Source organism: Mustela erminea, chromosome 5 (assembly GCF_009829155.1).
Source record: "Mustela erminea isolate mMusErm1 chromosome 5, mMusErm1.Pri, whole genome shotgun sequence".
Classification (NCBI taxonomy): Eukaryota; Metazoa; Chordata; class Mammalia; order Carnivora; family Mustelidae; genus Mustela; species Mustela erminea.
This window is the reverse complement of record NC_045618.1, coordinates 113,612,306-113,639,308: the sequence shown is the minus strand read 5'-3', so window position 1 is coordinate 113,639,308 and position 27,003 is coordinate 113,612,306. Positions and strand designations below refer to the sequence as shown.

General features: G+C 35.2%; 1 protein-coding gene across 13 annotated transcripts in view; it reads right to left on the bottom strand.

Moving 5' to 3' along the window:
• GPHN (gephyrin) overlaps positions 1–27,003 on the bottom strand; it is a 641,293-nt gene that overhangs the window by 227,129 nt on the left and 387,161 nt on the right. For 8 of the 13 annotated variants that reach the window (XM_032344542.1, XM_032344543.1, XM_032344534.1 and 5 more), the window contains 2 exons: positions 12,284–12,350; positions 6,245–6,517 (listed from right to left, as the gene is read on the bottom strand). In XM_032344542.1, the coding sequence (XP_032200433.1) occupies positions 6,245–6,517; positions 12,284–12,350 (340 nt within the window). Of the gene's footprint in view, positions 1–4,828; positions 4,937–6,244; positions 6,518–12,283; positions 12,351–27,003 lie in introns of all 13 variants that reach the window. The other 5 variants (XM_032344531.1, XM_032344533.1, XM_032344535.1 and 2 more) reach the window with 1 other exon arrangement.

The following is a 27,003-nucleotide window of genomic DNA, read 5'->3' as shown; positions in this document are numbered from 1 at the left end:
GCAGGCAGAGAGAGAGGAGGAAGCAGGCTCTCCGTGGAGCAGAGAGCCCGATGTAGGGCTCGATCCCAGGACCCTGGGATCATGACCTGAGCTGAAGGCAGAGCCTTTAGCCCACTGAGCCACCCAGGTGCCCCTCAAATGTAAAAATTTAAATATTCATGACTTTGTTTCTTTACAAGGACTATTTATACTTATTAAAATTATTCCCTTATTGTTTAAAATTATTCAGAATTTTTGTTGTCCTCAATGGTATTAATAAGAATCCTTATTAAAATTTGTTTTGCTATATATACTTGCCTTCCAGGAAAATAAAAGGTATAATCTTGCCTATACCTGCATTTTGGTATTAATTTCTAATGGTTTATATAAACCACTTAGAATAGTACCTGCTACATAGTTAGCACTCAAAAATTATCTCATCATTATTATTATAGTCACATAATCTATTGGCTTACTAGAGGGAAAGAATATGCTGATTGTGCTGGTTGTTTCATGGAAGAGACCATATACATCATAGGCATTACTAAATATATCTTTTTTTATGTCTGTCTTGTAAACTTAGTTAATGGACATCTATTCTTTATAGACAGATGATATATTATAATTTTTCATGGAACATATTTAACAAATATCTTATGAGTGTATAATATGTGCCAAGCTGTGCTAGATGTTGGGTAGATTGATATATAAACTAAGAGATCTGATCCTTGTCCTCATGGACCTTACAATCCATACATATAAATATTAAACCCATGAATAAGTATATAATTATAAATTGTGATAGGTGCTAAAAAGGAAAAGAACGAGATGCTATAAGAGAGAGCAACTGCAAACATAATTTAGGCTAAAGGAAGAAGATCAGAGGTCTTTCTATAAAAAAGAGATACACTGGGACAGAAAGCATAGATAGAAGTCAGTTAGGCAAAGAATAGGGTTAAGAATATTTCAGTGGGGACAGCACATTACCCAAGGCAAGAAAAAGCTTGATGAAGCTTGGTAAGCAATGAGGAAAGGGAGAGGAATGGTTAGACAAGGGCCTAGTAAAGTTGGGGGGAGCCACATCATGTAGAATCTAGCAGAACATGTCAAGGAGTTTTAGTTGTATTTTAAATGTAGCAAGAATCATTGAAAGTTTCAAGTAGAAAAGTGACATGATTTACTTTATGTTCTAAAAAGCTGACTCTGGCTTTGAAAAGAGTAAACTGAAGAGAGGCTAAAGTGGAACTGATGAGACTAACCACTGAAATAACGGAGATGAAAGATGATGGTGGATTAGACTAGGTTGTTTCCTGGGAATTTATCATGCCGAGTAATTTCAAAATAGCCACTGATAAATCTCACAGGACTTCTTAAAATAAAATCTGTAATAATCAGACTAGTTTTTTGGTTTTTTTTTTTAATCTCATGAGACTACCAACACTTATAAAACTAGTTCATTTAAGATTTTTTTTTTTTTTTTTGTATTACACAGTGAGTTCCTCAAAGGCAGGGCCTAAATCATGTATGATCATTTAAAAACTCATGGCATTTAGCAGAGTGACATACAAATGTATATATATATGTATATATCTATATATATCAAAACAAATATTTGGTGAATGAATGTAATACAAAATGAAAGCAAAGATAAATATAGATTGGATTTATGAAAAGCTTTAGGGAGAAGGCTGATCTTTAGCTAGCACAAGAATTTTTTTTAATTTTAAAATTTTTTATCCTTTAAAGCCTTTATTTAAATTCTAGTTAGCTAACATACAGTGTAATATTCGTCTCAGGTATACAAGACAGTGATTCAACACTTCCATACCATACCTGGTGCTCCTCTTGATAAGTGCATTCCTTAATCCCCATCACCTATTTTACCCATCCCCAACCCACCTCCCCTTTGGTAACCATTAGTTTATTCTTTATAGTTAAGAATCTGTTTCTTGATTTGCATCTCTCTCTCTCTTTTTTCTCTCCTTAGCTCATTTGTTTTGTTTCTTAAATTCCACACATGAGTGAATCATATTGTATTTGTCTTTCTCTGACTTATTGTGCTTAGCATAATACTCTCTAGCTCGATCCATATCATTGCAAGAGCAAGATTTCTTTTTTAATGGGTAAGTAATGTATTTCTTTATCCATTAATTGATGGACACTCAGGCTGTTTCCATAGTTTGGTTATTGTAGATAATGCTGCTATAAACATTGGGGTGCATGTATCATTTAAATCAATATTTTTGTATTTTTTGGATTATAGGGTAGTAAAGCAACTGCTGGATTGTAGGGTAGCTCTATTTTTTAAATTCTTGAGGAACCTCCATACTGTTTTCCAGAGTGGCTGCTCCAGTTTGCATTCCCACCAACAGTGCAAGAAGGTTCCCTTTTCTCCATGTCCTTGCCAACACTTGTTGTTTCTTGTGGCATAAGAATTAATCTAAGGAACAGGCCTTACAACTGAACTCAACAGTTGTATGTATGAGCCTTTAGAGAGGAGAACCAGCATTAATCCCATTTCCAAAGGAGGTCACCACCTACAAAATGTAATAATATAGGGTGCCTAAAAGCTGAATAAGAAGAAGAAAGGAAGAAAGAAGAAAGGAAGGATTGTTCAACTGGGCAAAGGAAAGAGGAGGTGTGAAGGAGGAATTATATTAGTAACATCTGAAAGCTGAGTTAGGATCAGTGAGGTGATCAACCACCTAAAATAACAAATATTTACTTTTTTTTTTTTTAAAGATTTTTATATATTTATTTGACACAGAGAGAGATCACAACTAGGCAGAGAGAGAGGAGGAAGCAGGCTCCCCGCTGAGCAGACAGCCCCGATGCAGCGCTCGATCCCAGAAACCTGGGATCATGACCTGAGCCGAAGTCAGAGGCTTAACCCACTGAGCCACCCAGGTGCCCCCAAATATTTACTTTTATTCAGGTACTGCATTAAGTACTTTTACATTCCTTTTTCTATTTGAATATTCATAACTTAACCATTAAGTAATAATAAGATTAATATTTGTAAATTCATTTCTATATTCTTTTTTTTTTCCATTTCTACATTCTTAATTCTTATATATTTGTATTTATATATTTGTATTTCCTGTGAAGCAGTTGTAGTATCTTTCTGGTACCCTCAATAATTCATGTAAGACATAATACCTTGGATACGTATTCATTTAGTATTTGTAATAAAGTTACGATTTTACTTACAAAAAATTATTAATGGTTTTAGAGATCATTCATCCACTGAGATGCCCAATGAATTCAATTAATAGGACCAGGAAAAAGGAGCATACTTTTAAGCACTTGCTTCAGCCCACAGTTATCTTTGTGTTGCAACCACAGGTAAATCCCAAATGCCAACAAAACTCTTTTTTTCCTTTGCTGATTTGCTTTGTTTCCAATTCCACATGTGAATAAAATAAGATGGTAATTGTCTAACTTATTTTGCTTAGCATTATGCTCTCTAGCTCCATTCATGTCATTTAAGTGGCAAGATTTCATTCTTCTTTATGGCTGAATAATACTCCATTTTACATGCATATCACATCTTTTTTTCCCGTTCATCAGTTCATGGACATCTGGGCTGCTTCCATAATTTGGCTGTTCTAAATAATGCTGCTTTAAACATAGGGGTGCATGACTCCCTTTGAATCAGTGTTTTGTATTTTGGGGGTAAATACCCAGTAGCACAATTCTTGGTTTGTAGGGTAATTCTAATTAAGTTTTTCAGAAAACTCCATACTGTTTTCCAGAGTGGCTGTACTAGTTTGCATTTCTACCAATAGTGCATGAGGGTTCCTCTTTCTCTACTTCCTTGCCAACACTTGTTTCCTGTGTTATTGATTTTAGTCATACTGATAGGTGTGAGGTGAGATCTCATTGCAGTTTTGACTTGCACTCCCTGGATGAGAAGTGATGTTGATCATCTTTTCATGTGTCTGTTGGACATCTGGATGTCTTCTTTATAGAAACGTTTGTTCAAGCCTTCTATTCCTTTTTTAATTGGATCTCCCTAAGGATTTTAAGCCAAATTTCACTTTATTACTCCCTTTTTTGCCTCTCATTTTATTTATTTATTTTTTTAAAGATTTGATTTATTAGAGAGAGAGCATTGAGAGAGAAAACGAAAAGGAGTAGGGACAGAGGGAGAGGAGAAGCAGACCTCCAGCCGAGTAGAGAGCCTGATGCGGCTTGATCCTAGGATCCTGGGATCATGATCAGAACCAAGAACAGAAGCTTAACCAACTGCCTAACTGCCTCTCACTTTATAACCATATTAGGGACTGAGATAGATTTTTGGCATCCATCATCTAAATTATTACTGTTTAGTCAGTTATGCTTATCAGTTTGATCTTTTCTAGCCTGGAACTTTTTACAAACTATCATTCAGCCAGTGACTAAAACAAGTGATATGTATTTTTACAAGTTTTTATTAGAAGATGCGTTGTATGAATCTTCTCAGAATCTCAGATTCTGTATGTATCTCAGAAGTTGTATGAAGACTCAGCTCTCTAAATGGTTTTAATGAGAACATAATGAAGGACAAGAAAGTAAGATGAAAAATCATGAGGCATAAAGCAAGGTTAACAGAAATTAAATATTAGTTTGACCAATTTGTTTGTATTTTAGGAATCTTAATGATATTAGACTATTTCAGGTATAGGAGAAACTCTATTAAATTCCTTGACAGAATAGGCTCAGTGGCACTTACTCTTTAGAAAAAAAGCATGCTGAAGATCTTTCAGAATAAAACACATCTTCCATAGTATGTTATAGCCTATCCTCCAAGGAAACGAGGTAGGCTGTATGCTTGCAAAACCATGAGTGCAAAAGCCTCTTGTCTTACCCGTTCGTCTGTACTGCCTGTTGCATGATGGGAATAAGTGATGAGACCAGGAATGGGCTGCTCACCGTGTGCCATGATAACAGCTGGACTGGTGTAGAATGGATGCTTCTAATGCACAACACATAACAACTATGAATACAGTGACAGGAAGACATGAAACTATACAAGCAAAATGACTAGAAAGGAAAAGGGTGAAAACAAACAAAACAATGAAATGCCAAAATTTTTCAAATGTAGTATGACAATATCAGCTTAGATTTCAAATATTGTAAGCTTTTTCTTAAGATTGAAATTGATGGTACTTTTTACTTTTAATTAACAGTAAAAGAGAAGATATAATGATTTAAAAATGTATGTATTTAACCAATCAGTTCCATAAAAACAAAATGAAATGAAACAAAACAAAAATCACATACAATTAAAACATTTACTTGCCTTAAGTAAACATTTAATGGACCAGCTGAGCAGATCTGGAGACGAAATCATTTGGTCTTCAGTGAAAGAATTACCTATTGGTTGTCTAAAAGGACACCTTAAAAAAATCTCTATGATCCTTTCTAATCTATGTGTTGCCAAAATTTCTCTCAAGTTATCCTCACAGCCAAAATATCTGGGTGATAACCTAAAACTTTAGGAATTCCTTCATTAGGTTTTCAATCTTGTGTTCTCAATGAATGATCATTATTCCCAGCAATGATACGTTATTTTCCGAAGATTTTTAAGTATACTGAGTAGATTATACTAGGTATGAATAATAATGTAAGTGAATAAAGTGACTAAATTTATGCAAGTACTGTATTGTACTCTATTTACTACCAAAATTGCCTAAAGAGAATTTGTAATACTTTGGTACTATTCTAATAATATTTATTACTTTACTGAATAAAAAATGTGAATACATTATATCTATTTCCTCTTTATACCACTAGGGTGATTTGGGTCAAGTAAAATTTAAAGAAATGTTAACTGCTGAAAAACCCGTCTTAAAAAAATACTACTCTTTCTCAACTAATTTTTTGAATCATCTAAGGTCTCTTACCTTCAGTTTGCAGCTCCTTTATGAATTTGTGAATATTTGATGTTTTAAATATATGAACGTTGTATATTTAATATGACCACAAAAATGACATTTCCAAAGAGTTCTTAAATGTCACATTTTACCTATTTGCCTATTACTTCCATAAGTAACAGCAATATCTATAATGTCTTATAACCGAGAACAAACTTCAATGCTTTCAAGGACTCTACATTATGGCGGGCACATAGCTATGAGTGTCATGAATATTCCTGATTCTTTTCTAAGGATGCCCTGAAGAGGAACTGAACTCAAGAAAAAAACTGGATGGAAAGAGGGATGAAATCAGTACATTTATCTGTGGTTCCTTTAGATCTTTGGGTCTCTGTCAGCAGGCTTACCTTGGCAGCAATGGCTGCTGCAGTTATATGTGATGAAGAACTATCTTCTGTTGAAGCAACACCACTGTCTTTCTTCTCTTCTTCCTCTTCCTCACATTGAACCCCTTTGTCTTCTGTCTGTTTATGTGGGCTAGTTGTGGGAGGAGGGGACAGAGGAGGTGGTGGGGAAGGTAAATCTTCAAGTTCATCATGCACTTCCTTTACTTTTACAATGGCATCACGTAAAAGGTCAATGGCATGAGGTAGAGCTGGCAGTATAAACTGAAAGCATTCCTGTATGCAAGAGGAAGAAAAAAAATGAAGATAAAGCATGTTTATAGGCAGATAAAATGGTAACAGTCAACTTACTTGTGATTTGGGATCGATATTTCTTTCCATCTATCTTAAGAATGAATAATATTGAAAATATTATCTTTACAATGTGAAATATGAAGTAAACATGGTACATAGTATTCTCTGTAAGCTGTAGAACTAGAGTACTATATAAGCATATAGTATATTTTTCTTAAAGTAAAATTTCTATACAACTTCAGGTTTTAATACATTATGGGAAAGGCGGGAAACAGTTTCACCTTTCTAGTTAGAGCAGAATACTAGAATTAACAAACCAATTGAGGATTGACTTATTTTATTCAGAGAGCTAAAGTTCTGACTATTACCATAAAATATAGCTAGGCAACATTGTGTAATATACAAAAAATGTTTGTATAGAGCACTACATAAAAATTAACATAGTTTCCTACTCAAGTGTCCACTATAACCTATAATGTATCACCAAAAGAGAATAGGTGAGAACTTTAAAATCAGAACATAGGGCCAGAGATGTTTGTGGAATGTGTTCAAGCACAGGTCTTTCTTTTTAACATTTAAAGTAACTTACCTTAAAATTCAAGATGTAAAGAAATATCTTAAAATTTACAGAGGTTTATGGAAATTCCTGTAAGGGTACCTGATCTTTTGACTTCTCTTTATATGGCTCAATCATTTTAGTAATAAAAATTATATAGCAAAGAATTTAATCTTGACCAACAAGAACTCTGGCCTTTACTTTCAGCTTTTGGGAGGTGAACTCTAGTTCCTGGTCTTGCCTAAAAGGAGTGTCTTTGTTTGCCTGAGATTTGGCCACTGGACAATCTAACAATGTGGATTATTATGAGGACTTTGGGAAACAAGATATTAGTTTTGCCTGTGGAAGAAACTGGGGACTAAAGGCCTAAGTTTCCCCTCTGGGAAGGATTAGACTAAAGGTCAACCATATGGGTAATATGTGATCAAGTCCCAATAAGAACACTGGACATCAAAGGCAAAGGTGAGTGTGTCTAGTTAGTGATATTCTGTATTATCTATTTTATGGCCAAGAAGAGGTAATGCTGTCCCTGGCTCCATGGGAGATGATGATTAGAAGTTCCTCATTTAGTACCTCTCAGGATTTGCCCTATGTGCTTCTTCTCGTGGCTGGTTTCAGTCTGTATTCTTTCCCTGCAATACACCACAACAGTAAGTACAACAGTTTTCAGTGAGTTCTGTGGGTCCTTCTTGTTAATTATTAAAATTGAGGGTGGTTTTAGAAACCCTCTAAATTGTAAGTTGGTGTCCAGAGTGAAGGAAGTCTTGTGGAGTGCTCCAACTTTATAGTTGGCTAACTTTTACAGTTGGCCCAAAATCCTTACAGTTGGTGTTAGAAGTGTGACTCACTAGAAAGATCCTGACTCATGTGATCATGAAACATCATTTGGGCAGAGAAAGGAAGACAGGAAGAGCCTGGATAAACACAGGGTCACCCACAGAATGCAACTGCAGCTGTGCTGTGATTAGTTATTGGTGATAGAAGTTAGCAATGGAATTTTGAAATGATAGATCAAATGTCAGTGGATGCATAAAGAAAAAAGGTAAATTTATAATCTCATAGTTATTGTTATTTGCACTAGCTAAAACAAAAGGAAGAATTTTGGGGTGAATCCTGATGTTGTGCCAAGCTTAGATTTTGGCTGATCTAACATATAGCTGCTGGTCCCTGAGCTGCTTCCAAAAAAAATGTTATGCGGAAATGATTAATACTGAATAAAGTTAGACCTATTCCTAAGAGAATGGAATAAAGAAATGAGAGATTCAAGAGACCTGTCCTATAAAGGTAGAAATATTTAAATAATAATTAAGAAATGAATGAATAAAGTGGGCATTGCTGGGGGCAAAAGAAAGGTGTTAAGCAGCATTATGGGTTGAGCAGACAGATGGGAGCACTGGTCTCCCAACATTGAAGGGTCCTAAACAATCTCTATTTACCCTAGTTTGAAGGAATTTTAAAAGCTGGAAGGCAAAGATGACTAAAAGAAACCTCATCTTGAATCACCTTAAGTGATGGTCCCATAATCTAATCAAGATAAGGCCTGACAAAAGAGTGTAAAACCCTTGGTACAAACCCTGCCTAGAAATCCAAGGCCATATGCACATAAATAGATAAAATGGTCAGGGAATGGAGAAGATACTTTTCTGGGATTTCTCAACATGGGATCCATCATGTAAATACCTGTTGAAGTTCTAATGGGAGGTACAGTTAGATTGAAAGGGTACAGGGATGAAACAGTTGATGTTATTATAGTGAAAATTGGGATGAAAAGTAGAATGTCTGGACAGTGAACTTCATATGAAGTGGTAAGTCTCCTTTACCTGATTGTATTATGGGGATGGATATTGTGTTTGACTAGACAATTCTTCCTTTACCTCATACTGTAAAATAGAAAGCATATAAACCCACTCTTCCACTAGTATACATAATACATGTTAAGTGGGAATAAATAATATTGCCTGAGTCTACACAGATCATTAATTTGGTGTACAAAAGACCTGTGTGGAGTGCAAACTGGGTTCATGGAAGAAATCTGTGAGTGCCACCTAGCAACAACTGCTGGGACTTTGGGCCAGAAAATTTCCATTTGAGAGAAAATTACTAGCTTGCTATTGGACTTTAATTGGGACTACCCTTATGACTGAAGAACATAAAATAATCTTGAAAACTGAAATATCCATAATGTCTTGGGAATATCAGAGAAATGCTCTAATGGGGAAGGCAATGCCCAAGAGAATTCCATAATAAAATGGAAATGGTGCATATAGGATCATGCTACCAGGAGAATACAAGGAGGTACTCACGAGCAGGTAGCCTCTTTTCACCTAGGGCCGACTTCGGAACCACCTGAGGAGCTGCTGGATCCTATGGCCACTTGGGCCACTTGGGCGGTGCCCTATAAACAGCTTTCTATTGATCAACAAAGAGCTGCTTGGTTTATGGATGGCAATTCCAAGATGAAGGGACAGCATCCTGTTTGGAAGGCCGCCACTCTGATTGAAGAAGGTAAAAACAAATCAGCTCGATAGGCTGAACTGCATGATGTTTGCCCCTATGTTTGCGTTTTTACCAACTCATAGTAAGTGTTCAGTGGCCTGGTCATATGGTCAGGCAGAAGGGCAATGGAAAATTGGTCTACCAAATGGATGCTTGTATGGGGCATAGCCTACGGAAGTCACTCTGGGAATGTAAAGGGTATGTTTAAGTAGGATACATCAAGGCCCATCAGAAGAACCCCCTTTCGGAAATGGAAGGTAATTGGAACTGGTGAGCAGATATCCCAGTATGAATGCTTGACATGGCACCTGGGCCCATGAGATGAGTGGGCAATGGGGGGCTGCAACAATGCAGATATGGGCTAAATTGATATATTCTTCTTGCACCCACTGAGGCACTAAATGCCAATAAGAACTGTTCTATCTGCTAACAAAAAAGGCAGACAGCAGAAGGTTATGCAGCATATTCCATAGGGGAAAGTCCTGCACATAGCTAGCAAGTTGGACTGATGCTGCTAGTCCCTTGAGGCTACAAATGAATCCTAACAGGAATAGACATTTACTTTGGACTGGGCTTTGCTTACTCAATGGTAGATGCAAATACTCAGTATACTATAAAAGGACTAGAACAGAAAATATCGTACCAATGACTGCAGAGTCACATTCCTTTAGACCAAAGTACACACTTTCATATTCAGAGCAATGATTTGATAGAAAATTGGAATGGACTATGGAAACGTTTGTTGTCTAAAAACAGAGGAGCATGGCTTATATGCTTTCATTAGTGACCATTAGTGTGTGGTCACATTCAACAAGAAGGAGGCTGAGGGAGGGTCCCCACTAAATATAGTCATCTACCTTTCTAGGGAAGAGGGGGCTGGGACACAATGCTGGTATGACTATACTTTTTCTTTAGGACTATACTTTTTCTTTTATCATATCACACCAACTTTCTTTTTTTTCTACCTGACGTTATAGTACCAAGGATCAAGGCTGCAACTGTGCATCCCAGAGCAGGATGATTCTTTAGCAGAAACTATTAAATATACCTTTAAACTTTACATCAGAGTTCCTAGGGCCTGATGGCGTAGATTATGCCTGATTCCATCTGGCCAAATTGGGATTGACAGTGAATGCAGTTTTATCACCTGGTGTTTGAGACTGCTCACTAGCAACCCTATCTTGTATGAATGGAAAAGGACTAAGCAGGTGGCACTTGTTAAACAAGTATTACTGGTGGCAATCCAGACCAGCACAGTGGCCAAATCAACTGTCTCATTAAAAGATTTTCAAAGGAAAAGTCTGAGTATAAATGGAAGGAAGAAGGAATGGTAACTGGAGGTAAAGGAATGAATAAATGGGTTATGTAACGAGGGAGATCAACTATATTGGTGTCTCAAAATCCTTAGAACAAGAGAGGATATTGTTTCTTAGCTCAGTTGTAACAGATGCCAGAAAGGTTAAAGTCATATGTTGGTGAGACTATTCCTACTTTGGGAACCTGACAAGCCCATAAGCCTGAATAGCATACCTCTGGGAGACATTTTGATCACATGATATAATGATAGAGTAGGCTAACTGTTAATGTCTATGTAGGACTCTAATAGTGTGCCAGTTACCTTTTCACTCATATTTCAGGTTATATCCACAATTCTACTGTGAAATGTTACAATATTGTCATTGCTAGTAAGATTATAATACTGATATTGATGATCATATATATTGGGAAATTGAGTGAAATCCTCCTCAAAATGTAATACCAATGGAAAATGGCCTAAACAAGACAGCTAATGTCTGTGGTAAATAGTTCTGTGGAATTGTATCATAGGATAAAAATAGTAGATTAAGGAAAAAATTAGTATATTAGTATAAAAATATGAAATATGTATAATGGTTTTAAAGGATAAATTACCTATTTCTCAAATTTATCCCTATCCCACACTGAATCCTCTAAATCTTAGATATATTCACGCTGATACTGGTGTTATATCTGTAATATAAATGCTGTAGTAAATATAGATGCCCAGCCAGACAAATACAATCATTTTTTCTATAAGAGATCTTTGGCCAAAGCCAGGAGATAACTTATGTAATGAAAAATTAACTTTACCCCAGAGAGTTTGGCCTTTGCTTTCATTTACTGGATGTGATAGGAATGTCTTTGTTGCCTGGCAACTTGGTCTATCAGACAGTGTAACAATGTGATTTATGATGAGGGCATTGGGCATTTTGGTGTCTGTTTTGCTTCTGGAAAGTGTTGGGGACTAGGAAAGAGCCTAACCTTTGGACAGGGTTAGAGACTAAAGGCCAGCCTTATGGGCAGCATGTGATGAGCCCCAGCAAAAACTCTAAACACTGAAGGATTGGAGCTTTACTGATTGGCAATACTCCCTGAACTGTTATACACTGATGCCAAGAGAGTAATGCATTTACCTCTCTTCCAATCTTGGTTAACTTTAATCTGTATCCATTCTGTGTCATAAAGCATAACTGTCAGCTTAATATCCTTTGGTGAGTTCCGTGAGTCTTTCCGGTGAATTACTGAAACTGAGGGTGGTTTTTGGGAATGCACTAAATTGCAACTGGTGTCAGACACTAGTGAGGGCAGTCTCATGGAGTCCTCTAATATTTTGGTTGACTAACTCTCATAGTTGGTAAAACTTTACACCAAATCATATAAATCTCAAGTTTGCTTACCTGAGATCCTTTCTTGCTACCTGGCAGGTTAATTATGAGAGTTTTCCCTCTGATTCCACATACAGGCCTGAAAGGAAAGAGAATGGATGAATACTAAATTGCAATGAATGGTTGGTTTAAATACACTCAACAACAAAGATCAATCATTGTACTTACATGCGAACAACTGTTTTAGAATAAAATTGTTACAACTAGGGGAGGGGGGCAGGGGGTTGGGTTAGCCTGGTGGCGGGTATTAAGGAGGGCAGGTATAGCATGGAGCACTGGCTGTGGTGCATAAACAATGAATCTTGGGACAGTGAAAAAATAAAATAAAATTAAAAAAAAATTGTTACAACTAGAGATTCACCAATTGCTATACAAATTGGGCATTCTGGCTGAGGTTTTTACAATAATGGTTGGTGTGTTAGATTGGAAAAATGTACTGAACATGAAATAAGAATAAATAAGCCAATTTAAAAAAATAATGGCCAAAACATCTTCTTTCTCAAATTTAGCTTCTTCATATCTCATATAGTTCTAAGATTTCAATGAGATAAATGTATTAAAAATGTCTAGCATAGTCACATTTATGTTCAAAAGTCTAACACAAAAAGCAATCAAGAGTTGAGTGAGACTTACATTTGAGCTCTTGCTTCTCAGAAAAAGATGTAAATTTAAAAGTATAATAAAGTTTCTCACAAATGAATGGCGGTGGGAAGAGTTTGGAGAGCTTAGCTGCTGAAAGAGCCATTGAAGAACATGGACAAGTAAAAGAAGAAAGGTCTTTCAGGGATCACTGAAAATTTCCAAGCTACTTTTAAACCAAGTGGTTAAATAAGAAACATAAAACAGTAGAAAAGCACTGGATGAACAGGAGTCAAGAGCTGAAGGCGTAGATTTCGTATAAGAGTTGGAATCATACTCTACCAATAATTGGCTATGTTCTTTTACCTGGTAACATCTCATTTTCATCATCTGAAAACAAAGAGATTAGTCTATTTCTAAAATTTTCAACTAAGATTTTAAAAGTCGTGTAAGAACCTTTTCCCAAAACTTTTTCCTAGGAATGATTTTATTCTTTAACTACTTTAACTTTCTGAAATAACATAAAATTGTCATATTTTATTGTTTTTTTCTTGTGTTCTATTCACAAAGAGTCAATAGCTATTTATTTTAAAATTTCCATATTCTTTTTAATAGAGAAACAATTGAAAAATAATATTGTATTAGTTTTAGTGTACAAAAATGATGTAGTATGTGAATATATTGTGAAAGGATTACCATAATAAGTTTAGTTAACATTCATCACTACACAGTGACTAATTTTTTTTCTTGTGAGAACTCCTGCAATCTACTTTCTTAGAAACTTTCAATATACAATACAGCAGTATAATACATAACCTACTTATTCATTCCTTTACCTCCTTACTATTAATTATTGTCAACATGCTGACATTATATCCCTAAGATTTATTTAACTTGTAAGTGGAAGTTTGTGTTTTTGACCACCATCTCCCATTTCACCTACTCTGCAATGCCTGCCACTAATCTATTTTCTGTATTTATGAGTTTGGTTATTTTTAGATTCCACACAGATGTGAGATAATAAAGTATTTGACCTTCTCTGTCTGCTTTATTTCATTTAACATAATATACTCAGGTCCCATATATGTTTGGTGCAAGCAGCAGGATTTCCTTCATTTTTATGGTTCAGTAATATTCCATTGCACATACATACCATAGTTTCTTTATCCATTCATAGAGAGACATACGTTGTTCCATGTGTTGGTTATTATAAATAATGCCACAATGAACACAGGGGTACTCATATACTTTCAAGACAGTGATTTCATTTCTTCTGGACAGATGCACAGATGGAAATGCTGGATCATATGGTAGTTCTATTTTTAATTTTTTGAGCAACTCCCATACTCTTTTCCATGGTGACTTAACCGATTTACATTCCCTAACAGTACACAAGGGTTCCCTTTTCTATGTATCTTCTTGTTATCTCATCTTTTTGATAATAGTCATTCTAACAGATGTAAAGTGGTACCCCATTGCAGTTTTGATTTCCATTTACCTGATGACTAGTGATATTTAGCATCTTTTCACATACCTGTTGGCCATTTTGATGCCTTACTTGGAAAAATCTCTATTCAGATATTTTGTCTATTTTTTAATTGGATTTTTTTTTTCTACTGAGTGGTAGGGGTTCTTCATGTATTTTGGATATTAACTTATCAGATATATAATTTGTGAGTATTTTCTTCCATTTCATAGGTTGCCTTTTCATTTTGTTGATGGCTTCCTTTGTTGCACAGGTTTTCAGATTGACATAGTCCCATTTATCTTTGTTTTTGGAGCCAAATGCAGAAAAGCGCTACCAGTACTGATGTCTACAAGCTTATCCACTATGTTTTATTCTAAACGCTTTATGGGTCCAGGTCTTACATTATGTTATAACGTAAGATAATTATATTACAACTCAATCTATATTGAGTTGGTTTTTATGTATGGTTTAAGGTAGTGGTCCTATTTCATACTTTTTCATGTAACTGTCTAGTTTCCCCGGCATTTATTGAAGACACTATCCTTTCCCCATTATATCTTCTTGGCTCCTTTATCATGAATTAATTGACCATGCATATACATATGCATGGGTTTACTTATGGGTACTCTATTTTGTTCCACTGATCTGTGTGTCTGTTTATATGCCAATACCATATTGCTTTGATTATTATACCCTTTTAATATAGTTTGATCAGGAAGTGTGATGCCTCTAGATTTGTTCATCCTTCTCAAAATGCTTTGAATATGTGGGGTCTTCTGTGTTTCTATTAGGAATGATTGATCTATTTCCATAAAAAAATGCCACTGGAATTTTGATAGGAATTGCACTGAATATGCAGATTGCTTTGGGAAATATGGACACTTTAATAATATTAATTATTTCAATCCATGACCATGAAATATCTTCCTATTTATTTGTGTCTTTAATTTTTTTCATCAATGTCTTGCAGTTTTCAGTGGATAGGATTTTCACTTCCTTGGTTAATTTTATTCTTTGGTATTTTTTGATGCAATTATAAATGGGATTATTTTCCTAATTTCTCTGATAGTTCATAATTGGTGTATAGAAATGCAACTAATTTTTATTTATTTATTTTTTTAAAAGATTTTATTTATTTATTTGACAGAGAGAAATCACAAGTAGATGGAGAGGCAGGCAGAGAGAGAGAGAGAGGGAAGCAGGCTCCCTGCTGAGCAGAGAGCCCGATGCGGGACTCGATCCCAAGACCCTGAGATCATGACCTGAGCCGAAGGCAGTGGCTTAACCCACTGAGCCACCCAGGCGCCCCAATGCAACTGATTTTTAAATACTGATTTGTATCCTATAACTTTACTAATTTCTTAGTTCTAACATTTCTTTTGATGAAGTCTTTAGGATTTACTATATATAATAGCATGATATCTGCAAATAGGCAGTTTTATTTCTTTTCTGATTTGGGTGACTTTTATTTATTTATTTTTTCTTACCTAATTGCTCTGGTTAGGACCTCTAGTACTATCTTGAGTAAAAGTGGTGAGAGTAGGCTTCCTTGTTTTGTTCCTGATCTTAGATGGCTTTCAGTTTTTCACCATTGAGTATGATGTTAGCTGTGGGTTTGTGATATATTATTATATTTAGGTACATTCCTTCTATATCCATGTTGTTGAGAATTTTCATAATGAATGGATGTTAAATTTTGTCAAATGCTTTTTCTGCATCTGTTGAGAGGATTATATAATAATTTTTATCATTTTGTTAATGTTTATCACATCAATTGATCTGTGAATTTTTTAAAAAGATTATTTATTTATTTAGTTATTTGACACAGAGAGAGAGAGAGATCACAAGTAGACGGGCAGGCAGAAAGAGAGGGGGAAGCAGGCCCCCTGCTGAGCCCAGAGCCTGATGTGGGGCTCTATTCCAGGACCCCGAGACCATGACCTGAGCCTAAGGCAGAGGCTTTAACTCACTGAGCCATGCAGGCACCCTGATCTGTAGTTGTTAAACCATCATTGCACCCTGGAAAAAAATCCCACTTCATCATGGTCCTTTTAATGTACTGTTGTACTCGGTTTGCTAATATTTCATTGATGGTTCTTCCATCAGTATTAGGGATACTGACTTGTATTTTTCTTTTCTTCTCTGGTTTTGGTATCAGGGTAATACTGTTCTTATAAAATGAGTTTGGAAGTGTTCCCTCCTCTTCTGTTTTTTGAAAGAGTCTGAGAAGGATTGGCATTAATTCTTCTTTAATTGTTTCATAAAATTCAATAGTGAAGTCATATGGTCATTGACTTGCTGAGAGGTTACAAATTATTGATTCAGTTTCCCTATTAGTAATTGGTTTGCTCAGATTTTCTATTTCAAGATAAAGTCATGGTAGGTTGTATGTTTCTAGAAATTTATCCATGTCTGGTAGGTTGTCCAATTTGTTGGCACACAATTGATCACAATAGTCTCTTATGACTTTTGTATTTCTGTAGCATCAGTTCTGTTTCCTCTTGTACAAATGATTTTATTTAGCCGAGTGCTCTTTTCATTTTTTTTTGGTGAATCTATTTTTTAAAATCTTCTCAAAGTATCAGTTCTTAATATCTTTGTTTTTTTCTGTTGTATTTTTAATCTCTTTTTCCTTTATTTTTTCTCTGTTCTTTACCTTCTTCCTTCTAATAACTATGGGTTTAATGTTCATTTTAGTTCCTTGAGGTATAAAGTTTAGTTACGGCCTAAAGTTGTAGGCATTTAATGCTATGAACATCCCTCTTAGATTGCTTTTGCTTCATCTCATAAGTTTTAGTATGCTATATTTCCATTTTCATTTCTCCCATGATATTTCTTGATTATGATTTTGATTTCTTCTTTTACCCAATGGTTTTTCAGCAGCATGTTGTTGACTTTCCATATATTCATAATTTTTCCAGTTTTCTTCTTATAATTGATTTCTAGTTTCATACCTTTATGGATAGAAAAGATGCTTGATAGGATTCAATCTAGTTAAATTTATTAAAATTTGTGCTGTGGGCTAATATATGATCTATCATGATAGGTCAAGATATTTATCATGGAGAATGCACTAAGTGTGTTTGAGAAGAATGTGTATTCTGCAGCTTTTGAAAGGAAGGTTCTATAAGTGTCTTCTAAGTCCATTTGGTGTAAAGTATCATTTAAGTTCAATGTTTCCTTACTGATTTTCTGTTTGGATGACCTATTCACTGATGAAAGTGGGGTAGTGAAGTGAAGTCTCCCATTATTATTTTATTTCTATCCTTCCCTTCAGATATGTTAATATTTGCTTTATATATTTATCTGCTCCTATGTTTAGTGCATAAGTATTAACAAATGTTATATCCTCTTGTTGGATTAACCCCTTTATTATGATACAATGATCTTCTTTTGTCTCTTATTACAACCCTCTTATTGAAATCTATTTTGTCTGATATAAGCATAGTTAACCCAACTTTCATTTTATGGAAAATATTTTTTCCCTTCCTTCATTTTCAATCTGTGTCCTTATATCTGAAGTGTGGGGTCTTGTTTTTATTACTCCATTCAGCCACCCTGTTTTGATTGGAAGAATTTAGTCCATTTATATTTAAAGAAATTATTAAGAAGAGTAGACTTACTATAATTTTGTAAATTTTTTTTCTGGCTGTTTTATAATACCTTTGTTTTTTCTCTTGCTCCCTTCCTTTGTGATTTGATGGCTTTCTGTAGTGGTGTGTATGCATTCCTTTCTCTTTATCTTTTGTGTGCCTTCTATAGGTTTTTGCTTTGGGGTTACCACAAGAGTTACATAAAACAAAACTATAACAGCTGATTTTAAGTTGACAACAACTTAAGTTTGAACACATTCTAAAGTTCTATATTTTTACCCCTTCCACCATCTTGTGTTTTTGGTGGTGCAATTTATATCTCTTTAAGTTGCTTATCAATTAACAAGTTACTACACTCTGTTATTTTTAATACTTTTGTCATTTAACCTGCACATTAGATATAAAAGGGATCAACCCATGATTACAACATTAGGCTTTTTAATTTCAATCATATATTCACTTTCACAAGTGAGATTCACACTTTCATTTGTTTTCCTGTTATCACCCTTTTGTTCCAGCTGAAAGAAGTCCCTTTAACATTTCTTATAAGGCCAGTCTAGTAGTGCTGAACTCTTTAGCTTTTGCTTATATAGAAAACTCTTTCTCCCTCCAATTCTGAAGAAAAACTTTCTTGGATAAAGGAGTCTTGTTTGGCAGAGTTTTTTTGTTTTGTTTTGTTTTGTTTTTCTTTTAGCACTTGGATATTTTGTGTCTCCCCTTTTAGGCCTGCAAAGTTTCTGCTGAAAAATCTACTTGTATCTTATAAGGTTCCCTGTATATACAAAGTTTTTTTTTCACTTGTTATTTTTAACTTTTGACAATTTAATTATAATGTGCCTTTGAGTAGGTCTCTAAATTCATTTAATTTGGAACTCTTGGGTCTAGATGTCTATTTCCTTCCTCAGGTTAGGGACATTTTCAGCCATTATTCTTCAAATAAGTCTTCTGCTGTTTCTTCTCCATTTTCTCCTTTTGGGATTCTTACATTATGAATATTAGTCTGATTGATACTGTCCCATAAGTCTCAAACTATCTTCAACTTTTATTTCTTTCCTGACTAAATAAATTCCAATTGTCCTGTCTTCAAGTGTGCTGGTTCTTTCTTCTGCTTCATCTAGTATTGTTAAATCCCATTACTGATTGCTTTGGTTCAGTTATGTATTCTTCAGCTATGTGATTTCTGTGTGGTAGTTTCTTATATTCTTTGTTGTTTCTTATATTCTTACTTTGTTTGGACATTGTTCTCCTGACCTTGCTGATCATCTTTATAACCATGATTTTGATCTATTTTATCAGGTAAATCAGTTTATTCTCCCTAGTTAAGAGTCCTTATGATTTGTCTCCATCTCATTAATTTCTGTTGGATGTCAATATATTTATAATTTATCAAGTTATAAATGGAACTTGGAATTTAATTTTCAAGAATGTAACTCTATTTCCCAAGAATGTTCCAAGTGCTAATACCCTCCACCACAAGAGTATTGGCAAATACAAATTCAGTTAATTTTATTCTAACTTTTTTGAAAACAAGCCCAACCTATTATGTCTTTAAAAACACTTCATCTGCTCTATGGTCACACCCTAAATAGTAGTGCTAATAAAAGTATGCATATAAACTTCAATCAGTATTGTATGTGTATACATAATAGTTATATCTAGGTTATTATTTTTCTCTCTGTGTTATGTGTGTATGTGATAGAATTAAAAGCTGTATTATACACATAAGAAATAATAACTGTTATTTTTGATTAACCTATTTGGACTTTTATTTTGCCAAAAAAATTAGATTGGGCTTTTAAATTGGCCCCATAAGTTTTTTTGAATGTTTAAAAATTAATTTTGAGATAGAGTTTTTCATCTATATATATGTCCAGTGTCATGACAAAAAGAAAATACTTTACATAACTCCTTTGTTTAATACAGTAATTTTATAAACACTATCTCATTTAATAATTTTTTTTTAGATTTTTAAATTTATTTGACACACAGAGAGAGATCACAAATAGGCAGAGAAGTAGGCAGAGAGAGAGGGGTAAGCAGGCTCCCCGCTGAGCAGAGAGCCCAATGCGGGACTTGATCCCAGGACCCTGAGATCATGACCTGAGCCAAAGGCAGAGGCTTAACCCACTGAGCCACCCAGGCGCCCCTTTAATAATTTTCAAAAATACGAGTATTACAGTCTTAGTATATTTCAGTATTCATTACACAACTAAGGACTTGCACTAAATATTCTGGGATAAATGCATCTCACTTCCTTAGGGAGATTACAAATGTAATACAAAACATTGAAGCATATAAACAAATAACCATAAGATAGTAGGTGATAGCACAAATTGGCTCAAAGTACCATAAGTATGAAAGAAAAGAAGTAGCTTTTAGGTGAGGGTATGAGGTAAGTGTTCCTGGGAGATGTAGCATTGAAGTGATTTTATAAAGGAAAATATTTGAACAAGTAGGACAAAATGGGGGTAGGGCAAGAAAAAGAGGATAGTTTAGATGGAGAAGAAATACAAGGCAAAGCACAGAGACACAAAAGAACCAAGTTCATTTTGGTTATATTAAGTCTTTCATCTAGTGAGAGCATAGTGTACTTAGAAGAGTAATGTGAGGTAAGAGATACTAGTGGAAAGATGTGGCAGTTTGATAAATTAGTAATTTCCAAAGTGTAGTCTCTGCACTAGCAATATATGCATCATTTGGTAATTTCTTAGACATGTAAATCCTCTCATACTACTCCTTCCCTCTCCTCACTATATCAGAAACTATGGGGATGAGATACAGCACTCATGAAGCTCTCTAGTTGATTCTGCTCCAATGCTTAAACACTACTGTGATAGTGTGCTTGAATTTTGGTACTACTCTTTACTATTAATGTAATACTGGCTTAGATACTGAGTCTAATTCCTAGTTTTCAAAACGTAAGTTATTTTAAGGATTAATATAATTCTTGAAATGTGTTATACAATGCCTAGAACAAACTGGATAATTAATAAACACCAGGCCTATTTTCACTTAAAAAGTAACTTGGAGTTAGATAATTAAGGTCATAAATTCACTGTAAAGCTCTAGACCTTTTTTTAAAGTTGTTAATTTCAATTCCAGTGTAGTTAACGTACAGTGTTATATTAGTTTCATGTGTACAATACAATGATTCAACAAGTCTATTCATTTCTCAGTGCTCATCATGATAAGCATAATCTTAAATCACCTTCACCTATTGCATCCATCTTCCCACCCACCTCCTGTCTGCCAACCATCAATTTATTCTCTTTATTTAAGAGTCTATTTTAATTTTTCTTTTTTGCTTGTTTTGTTTCATAAAGTCCACATACGACTGAAATCATATGGTATTTGTCTTTCTCTGAGATATTTCACTTAGGATTATACGCACTAGATCCACTCACGTTGTTTCAAATGATATGATTTCATTTTTTTTCTTTTTTTAAGATTTCTTTTTATGGCTCTAGTATTCCACTATACACACATACCATGTCTACTTTATTCATTCATCTAAGGCTGGACACTTGCATTACAGTTTTAAATTATAAATGATGCTGCAGTAAACATAGGGGTACATATATCTCTTTGAATTAGTGTTTTCATTTTCTCTGGGCAAATACCCAGTACTGAAAATTAATGGGTCATATGATAATTCTATTTTTAAGTTTTTGAGGAACTTCCATATTCTTTTCCATATTGGTTGCACCAGCTTCCATTCCTACCAACAGTGCACAAGGGTACATTTTTCTCTACATCCTCACCAACATTTGTTAATTCTTTTGTTTTTGATTTTAGCCATTCTGAGAGTAGTGAGGTGGTATCCCATTGTGGTTTTGATTTGCATTTCCCTGATCACGTTGATGAGTATCCTTTTGTGTGTCTGTTGTCAATCTGTTTGTTTTCTTTGAAAAAATGTTCACGTCCTCTGTCCATTTTTAATTGAATTAGTAGGGCTTTTTTTTTTTTTTCTTGGTGTTCAACTGTATAACTTCTTTATATATTTTGGATACTAACCTTTATCAGATATGTAATTTGCAAATATCTTCTTGCATTCAGTAGGTTGTCCTTCAGTTTTGTTAATGTTTTCCAAAAGATTTTTATTTTGGTGTAGTCCCCAACAGTTTAATTTTGCTTTTGTCTCCCTTGTCAAAAGAGACATATCTAGAAAAATGTTTCTACAGCTGATATCAAAGAGATTACTGCCTATGTTTTCATCTAGGAATGTTATGGTTTCAGGTCTGACATGAGGCCTTTAATCTATTTTGTTTATTCTTTTGGATCATGTAAGAAATTGGTCCAGTTTCATTCTCTTCCATGTAGCTATTCAGTTCCCCAAACACCATTTAGTGAAGAAAACATCCTGTACCCATTGTATATTCTTGCCTCCTTTGTCACACACTAATTGACCATAAAAGCATGGGTTTATTTCTGGGCTCTCTGTTCTGTTCCATTGATCTGTGTGTCTATTTTTGTTCCGGTACCATACTGTTTTGATTGCTAGAGTCTATAGTATATTTTGAAATCTGGGATTGTTTTGTTCTTTCTCAGGATGGCTTTGGCTATTCAGGGTCTTTTGTGATTTTATACAGATTACATGATTATTTGTTCCAGTTTTGTGAAAAAATGTTGCTAGTACTTTAATGGGATTGCATTAAATTTGAGATTGTGTTGGGTAGTATACACATTTAAATGCTATTGGTTCTTCCAACCCACAAGAGGGAAATATGTTGTCATCTTCAATTTCTTTCATCAACGTTTTACAGTTTACCAAGTACAAGGTCTTTCAACTCTTTGGTTAGGTTTATTTTTAGGTATTTTACTCTTTTTGGTGCAGTTGTAAATAGAACTGTTCTCTTAATTTCTTTCTGCTACTTCATTGTTAGTGTATAGAAATCCAACAGTGTTTTGTATATAAATGTTGCATCATGCATCTCTATTGAATTCATTCATCAGTTCCAGCAAGTTTTTGTTTTTGATGGAGTCTTTAGGATTTTCTATGTAAAATATCATGACATCTGCAAATAGTGAAAGTTTTATTTTTTTCCTTACCAGTTCGGATGTATTTCATTTTCTCTCTCTCTGTCTCTCTGTGCGCGCGCGCGCGCGTGTGTGTGTGTGTGTGTGTGTGTGTGTGTAATTGCTATGGCTAGGACTTCCAATACTAGGTTGATTAAAAGTGTTAAGAGTGGACATGCTTGTCTTGGTCCTGATCTTAGAAGAAAAGCTCTCAGTTTTTCACCATCGAGTATGATTTTATCTGTGGGTTTTCATATATCATCTTTATCATTTTGAGGTAAGTTCCCTCTAACTATACTTGAAAGTTTTTCCATGAATAGATGTTGTACTTTGTCAAACACTTTTTCTACACCTTTTGAGATGATTATATGGTTTTTATCCTTTCTACCCTAATGTGACGTATCATGTAGATTGATTTGAGAATACTGAATCACTCTTGTATACTGGAATAAATCCCACTTTATTATGGCAAATGATTTTTTAAAATTGTTGGGTTTGGTTTCCTAATATTTTGGTAAGGATTTTTGCCTCTTTGTTCACCAGAGATACTGGCCTGTAGTTTTCCTTTCCTTTTCCTTGTCTGGTTTTGGTATTAGGGTGATGCTTGCATTATAGAATAAATTTAGAAGTTTCCTTCCTCTAAGTTTTGGAATAGTTTGAGAAGAGTAGATATTAACTCTTCTTTAAGTGTTTGGAAGAATTCGCCTGGGAAGCTGTCTAGTCCTGGACTTTTGTTTGTTGGGAGTTTTTTGATTACTGATTCAATTTCACTGCTAGTACTTTGTCTGTTTAAATTTTGTACTTCCTGATTCAATTTTGGGAAATTACATGTTTCTAGGAATTTATCAGTTTCTTCAGGGTTATCCAATTTGCTGGCAAATGCTTTTTCCTTATTATCCTTTGTGTTTCTGTGGTATTGCTTTGCTATTTCTCCTCTTTCATTTCTAATTTTATTTATTTGAGTCCTCTCTCTCTTTCTCATTTGAGCAGTCTGGCTAAAGTTTATTGATTTTGTTGATTTTTTCCAAAAGAACCAGTTCCTGGTTTTATTCAACTGTTTTATTGTGTTTTTGTTGTTTGTTTGTTTTGTTTCTATTTCTTTTACTTCTGTTCTAATCTTTTAAATTTTTATTTATTTTAAAATCTCTTTTCAGTGTTCCAGAATTCACTGTTTATGCACCACACCCAGTGCTCCATGCAATATGTGACCTCCACAATATCCACCACCAGGCTCACCCAACCTCCTACCCCCCTCCAAAACCCTCAGTTAGTTCCTCAGAGTCCACAGTCTCTCATGCTCTAATCTTTATTATTTCACAGCCCTGAGAGCATAACCTGAGCCAAAACCAAGAGTTGGATGCTTAACGAACTGCTACCCAGGAGCTCCTATACTACATCTTCTTTATTCATTCATTTGATGGACATCTAGGTTCTTCTTATATTTTGCGTATTGTGGACATTGCTGCTATAAACAGTGGGGTGCATGTGCAACTTCAAATCACTATTTCACTATCCTTTGGATAAATACCTCATGGTGCAATTGTTGGGTCACAGGGTAGCTCTATTTTAAACTTTCTAAGGAACCTCCATGCTGTCTTCCAAAGTGGCTGCACCAGTTTGCATTCCATCAACAGTGTAAGAGGGTTCCTCTTTCTCCACATCCTCACCAACATCTGTTGTTTCCTGAGTTGGTAATTTTATTTTATTTTATTTTATTTTATTTTATTTATTTATTTTTTTTTTTTATTAAAGATTTTGTTTATTTATTTGACAGAGAGAAATCACAAGTAGATGGAGAGGCAGGCAGAGAGAGAGAGAGAGAGGGAAGCCGGCTCCCCGCTGAGCAGAGAGCCCGATGCGGGACTCGATCCCAGGACCCTGAGATCATGACCTGAGCCGAAGGCAGCGGCTTAACCCACTGAGCCACCCAGGCGCCCCTCCTGAGTTGGTAATTTTAGCTATTCTGATTAGTGTGAGGTGGTATCTCATTATGGTTTTGATTTGTATTTCCCTGATGATGAGTGATGTTCAGCATTTTTTCATGTGTCAGTTAGCCATTTCGATGTCTTCTTTGCAGAAATGTCTGTTCATGTCTTTGTCCATTTCTTGACTGGAGTTTTTGTTTTTTGGGTGTTGAGTTTGAGAAGTTCTTTATAGATTTTGGATACTAGCCCTTTATTGGATTTGTTATTTGCAAATATTTTCTGCCATTCTGTAAGTTGCCTTTATTGTATTGATTGTTTCCTTTTCTGTGCACAAGCTTTTTATCCTGATGAAGTCCCAATAGTTCCTTTTTGCTTTTGCTCCCCTTGCCTTTGGAGATGTACGTAGTAAGAAATGCTGTGGCCAAGTTCAAGAGCTGCCTGTGTTCTCCTCTAGGGTTTTGATAGATTCTTGTTTCATATTTAGGTCTCTCATCCATTTTGAATTTATTTTTTAATACAGTGTAAGAAAGTGGTCCAGTTTCATTCTTCTATATGTGGCTGTCTAGTTTTCCAAATACCATCTGTTGAAGAGACTGTCTTCTTTTTCCATTGGATATTCTCTCCTAATTTAAGATTAGTTGACCATAGATTTGAGCATCCATTTCTGGGTTCTCTATTCTATTCCATTGATCTATGTGTCTATGTTTGTGCAAATACCATACTGTCTTGATGATTACAGCTTTGTAATACTGCTTGAAGTCTGGAATTGAAATGCCTCCAATTTCGGTTTTCTTTTTCAACATTATTATGGCTATTTGGAATGTTTTCTGGTGCCATACAAATTTTAGAATTGTTTGTTCCAGTTCTGTGAAAAATGCTGGTGTTATTTTGATAGGGACTGCAAAGTATTGCATTCGGTATTGTTGTAATCTTACTTCTTAGAATAGCTTTTGCTGCATCCTAAAGATATTGTGTTTTCATTTTCATTTGTCTCTATATATTTTCTGATTTTGTCTGATTTCTTAGTTGATGCATTCATTGTTTAATAGCATGCTATTTGGGGCACCTAGGTGGCTCAGTGGGTTAAAGCCTCTGCCTTCAGCTCAGGTCATGATCCCAGGTCCTGGGATTGAGCCTTGCATCGGGTGCTCTGCTCAGCAGGAAGCGTGCTTACCTTCCTCTCTCTCTCTGCCTGCCTCTCTGCCAACTTGTGATCTCAATCAAATAAATAAAACCTTTAAAAAAATAGCATGCTATTTAACCTCCACGTGTTCTTTCCAATTTTTTTCTTGTGATAGATTTCTAGTTTCCTATTATTGTGGTCAGATAAGATACATGGTATTTTTTTTTTTTTTTTGAGACCTGTTCGGTGGCCTAATATGTGATCTATTCTGGACAATGTTCCATGTGCACCTGAAAAGAATGTGTATTCTTCTGTTTTCTGGATGGGAAGTTTTGAATACATCTGTTATATCCATCTGGTCTACTGTGTCATTCAAAACCACCATTTCCTTGTTGATTTTTCTGTCTAGATGATTTATTCATAAATGTAAGTAGGGTGTTAAAATCCCACAGTATTATTGTATTATCAATTTCTTATGTCTATTTATAGTTGCTTTATGTATTTAGGTGTTTCCACATTGGGTGCATAATTATTTACAATTCTTGTATCTTGTTGGATTGTTCACTTTGTGATTACGTAGTGTCCTTTGACCCCTATTACAGTCTTTGTTTTAAAGTGTATTTTGGGAGGAGTCTAGATGGCAGAGGAGTGGCAGGCTGAGATGACATCAGGTAGCAGAAGTTCAGCTAGATAGTTACCAGACCATTCTGAACACCTACAAATCCAACAGGAGATCAAAGAGAAGAAGAGCAGCAATTCTAGAAACAGAAAATTGACCACTTTCTGAAAGGTAGGGCCTGTGGAGAAGTGAATCTTAAGCAACAGGAAGATAGGCCATGGGGGGAGGGGCTGGGTCCCAATAAGCGGTGGAGCAACGGAGCACAAAATCAGAACTTTTAGAGGTCTGCTCCGCTGAGGGACATTGCTCTAGAGGCTAAGCGGGGGTGGGGCCCTTGTGGGGACAGTGTGGTCTCAGGTCCCTCAGGGTTACAGAAGGATCGGGGGTGTCTGAGTGTAACAGAGCTCAC